The 2,500-nt window shown below is 56.7% G+C and overlaps 1 protein-coding gene across 1 annotated transcript in view; it reads right to left on the bottom strand.

The window, feature by feature from the left end:
• The window catches only part of LOC139757507 (uncharacterized), a 2,914-nt gene extending 1,327 nt beyond the window's left edge, over positions 1-1,587 (bottom strand). Inside the window, exon 1 of the mRNA XM_071678020.1 lies at positions 1-1,587. This exon is cut by the window's left edge and continues 1,327 nt beyond it. Within this exon, the coding sequence (XP_071534121.1) occupies positions 644-1,417 (774 nt within the window). The 5' untranslated portion in view covers positions 1,418-1,587 and the 3' untranslated portion in view covers positions 1-643.
• Positions 1,588-2,500: the final 913 nt, after the last annotated feature.

Raw genomic sequence — 2,500 nt, 5'->3', positions numbered from 1 at the left:
CGCCCCAGAGGAGGGAGGGGGGGAGGGGGAAGGTGGTTCAGAGGGGAGGGGGGGGTAGCCAGGTACCCCCCCCCCCCACACCGGCTGTGGTATGTGTCCAGTGCCACACTCAGGAGGCAAGTGTGAGGGCGCCACCAGGGTGTGTGTGTGGGTGTGGGAGAGAGAGAGAGAGAGAGAGAGGAGTGAGGGAGTGAGAGTGAGGGAGGGAGTGAGTGGGTGAGGGAGGGGGGGGGGAAGGGTGTGGGAAATGGGGGTGTGTGGGGGGGATCAACATTAATGGCGTCGCTTGAACACAAGATTTTCATCGACACCTCTTCTCTCTCTCTCTCTCTCTCTCTCTCTCTCTCTCTCTCTCTCTCTCTCTCTCTCTCGGTTATTGTCTATGTGTCTGGGGTTGCTCACTGTGCCTGTGGGAGGGAGGGAGTGCCAGCCATTCTCTCGCTGGAGAGAGGGACGGGGAGAGAGAGGGAGAGAGAGGGGCACGGGGAGAAGGAGAGAGAGAGTGTGTGTATGTACCACTGGTTGTGGGTTGTAGTGGGTTGTGGTAGTGGGTTCTGGTAGTGGGTTGTAGTAGTGGGTTGTGGTGGGTTGTGGTGGGTTGTGGTAGTGGGTTGTGGTGGGTTGTGGTGGTGGGTTGTGGTTCTCAGTGCCACATGGCAGCGTACGGGTAGGAGTACTGTAAGGCAGTGTATGGCTGGGTTGAGTAACACAGGTTCTGGTGCAGGAACGGCGTGACGTTGGAGTGCTTGGGCGTCATCAGGGGCGGCGGCAGGGGCTCCTCCTTGGGCACCCTGGGTGGCTGTAGCTCCACGAACTCCCCCACGGGAGAGCCGGGCGATCCCCCGGGGGAGACGGCCCCTCCTGCAGAAGGCACGGGGCCCCCGATGTCCGCGGTGATGTCCGGGGAGCCGTGGCTCCCGGGCTGTGGGGAGGCGCCCCCGGTGTAGTAGGGCGAGCCGCTGCCGTACACGGGGGCGGAGGGGAGGAGGCGTGAGCCCAGGGGCGGGAGGGTGGTCAGCGCGGCGGAGGCGCTGCAGGAGGAGGAGGACGTGCTACTGCTACTGCTGCTGCTGCTGCTGCCCGTCATGCTGGACATGGTCGTGGTCATGGGCTGGAGGGCCGCGTGGGGCACGTGTGTGGGCGTGGGGGCGTAGTGGCCGCCCGCGGTGACCACGCCACCCCCGCCCTGGTCCGGCAGGAGGTACTTGTTCATCTCGGCGCGGTCGATCGTCTCGAAGGAGTCGGCCAGACAGTCGGGCACAAAGACGGTCTCCCCCAGGTGCCCCTCCCCGTGGGTCCTGACCACCCCAGCCTGGCCGGAGGGCGAGTTCGGGGGCGAGAGAGGGTGCAGGCTCAACCCCAGACCTCCTCCCTTGACGGCGCTGCTGGGAAAGGAGAGAAAGAGGGTTAAACACATTGTGGGTCGTTCACCAGCATTGGGTACTTCTCTCACCCCTTCGTCAGGAAGGTGTTAGGTTATGCCATGAAACACCTGCTGACACAGGGTGATTACCTTCCCTCACAAGCTGTCGTGGGTCATGCACCGAAACCACAGCTCCCTTTCCACATCCATGTAATAATGCACCGAAACCACAGCTCCCTTTCCACATCCAGGCCCCCGCAGAACTTTCCATGGTTTACCCCAGACGCTTCACATGCCCTGGTTCAATCCATGGACAGCAAGTCGACTCCGGTATACCACATCGTTCCAATTCACTCTATCCCGTGCACGCCTTTCACCCTCCTGCATGTTCAGGCCCCGATCACTCAAAATCTTTTTCACTCCATCTTTCCACCTCCAATTTGGTCTCCCACTTCTCCTCGTTCCCTCCACCTCCGACACATATATCCTCTTGGTCAATCTTTCCTCACTCATCCTCTCCATGTGCCCAAACCATTTCAAAACACCCTCTTCTGCTCTCTCAACCACGCTCTTTTTATTTCCACACATCTCTCTTACCCTTACGTTACTCACTCGATCAAACCACCTCACACCACACATTGTCCTCAAACATCTCATTTCCAGCACATCCATCCTCCTGCGTACAACTCTATCTATCGCCCACGCCTCACAACCATATCATATATATAACTGAGACTACTATATTATAGCATTCATTGTTATTTTATTATAGACATAAGTTTTGATTCTGTATTGATGAATGTTGTATGTGGTACGTGCCCTTCTTAATTAAACAACCCATCATGTTGAACACGACGGGATACGACCCTTGGAGTTTTGAGCTTAGAGTTTTAGTTTTTATCTTAGATTTCTATAGTTTTTTTTCTAAAATATTTAGTTTTTTTTAGACTTAGATTTTTATTTTTTTCCCTCCTCCCTAAATACCTTACGTGGTATTTGATGAAGCTTGGAATGTGTTGTGAATTGTGGCCTATTGTCCATGAGACGTGGCCCGTGGCCCCAAGGCCATGGGGGCCAAGGCTTGCGGCCAGGGGGGTAAGGCTTGTGGCCAGGGGGCCAAGGCTTGTGGCCAGGGGG

The sequence above is a fragment of the Panulirus ornatus genome, chromosome 27 (genome assembly GCF_036320965.1).
Source record: "Panulirus ornatus isolate Po-2019 chromosome 27, ASM3632096v1, whole genome shotgun sequence".
In the NCBI taxonomy this organism is placed as follows: Eukaryota; Metazoa; Arthropoda; class Malacostraca; order Decapoda; family Palinuridae; genus Panulirus; species Panulirus ornatus.
This window is presented reverse-complemented; position numbering and strand designations above follow the sequence as displayed.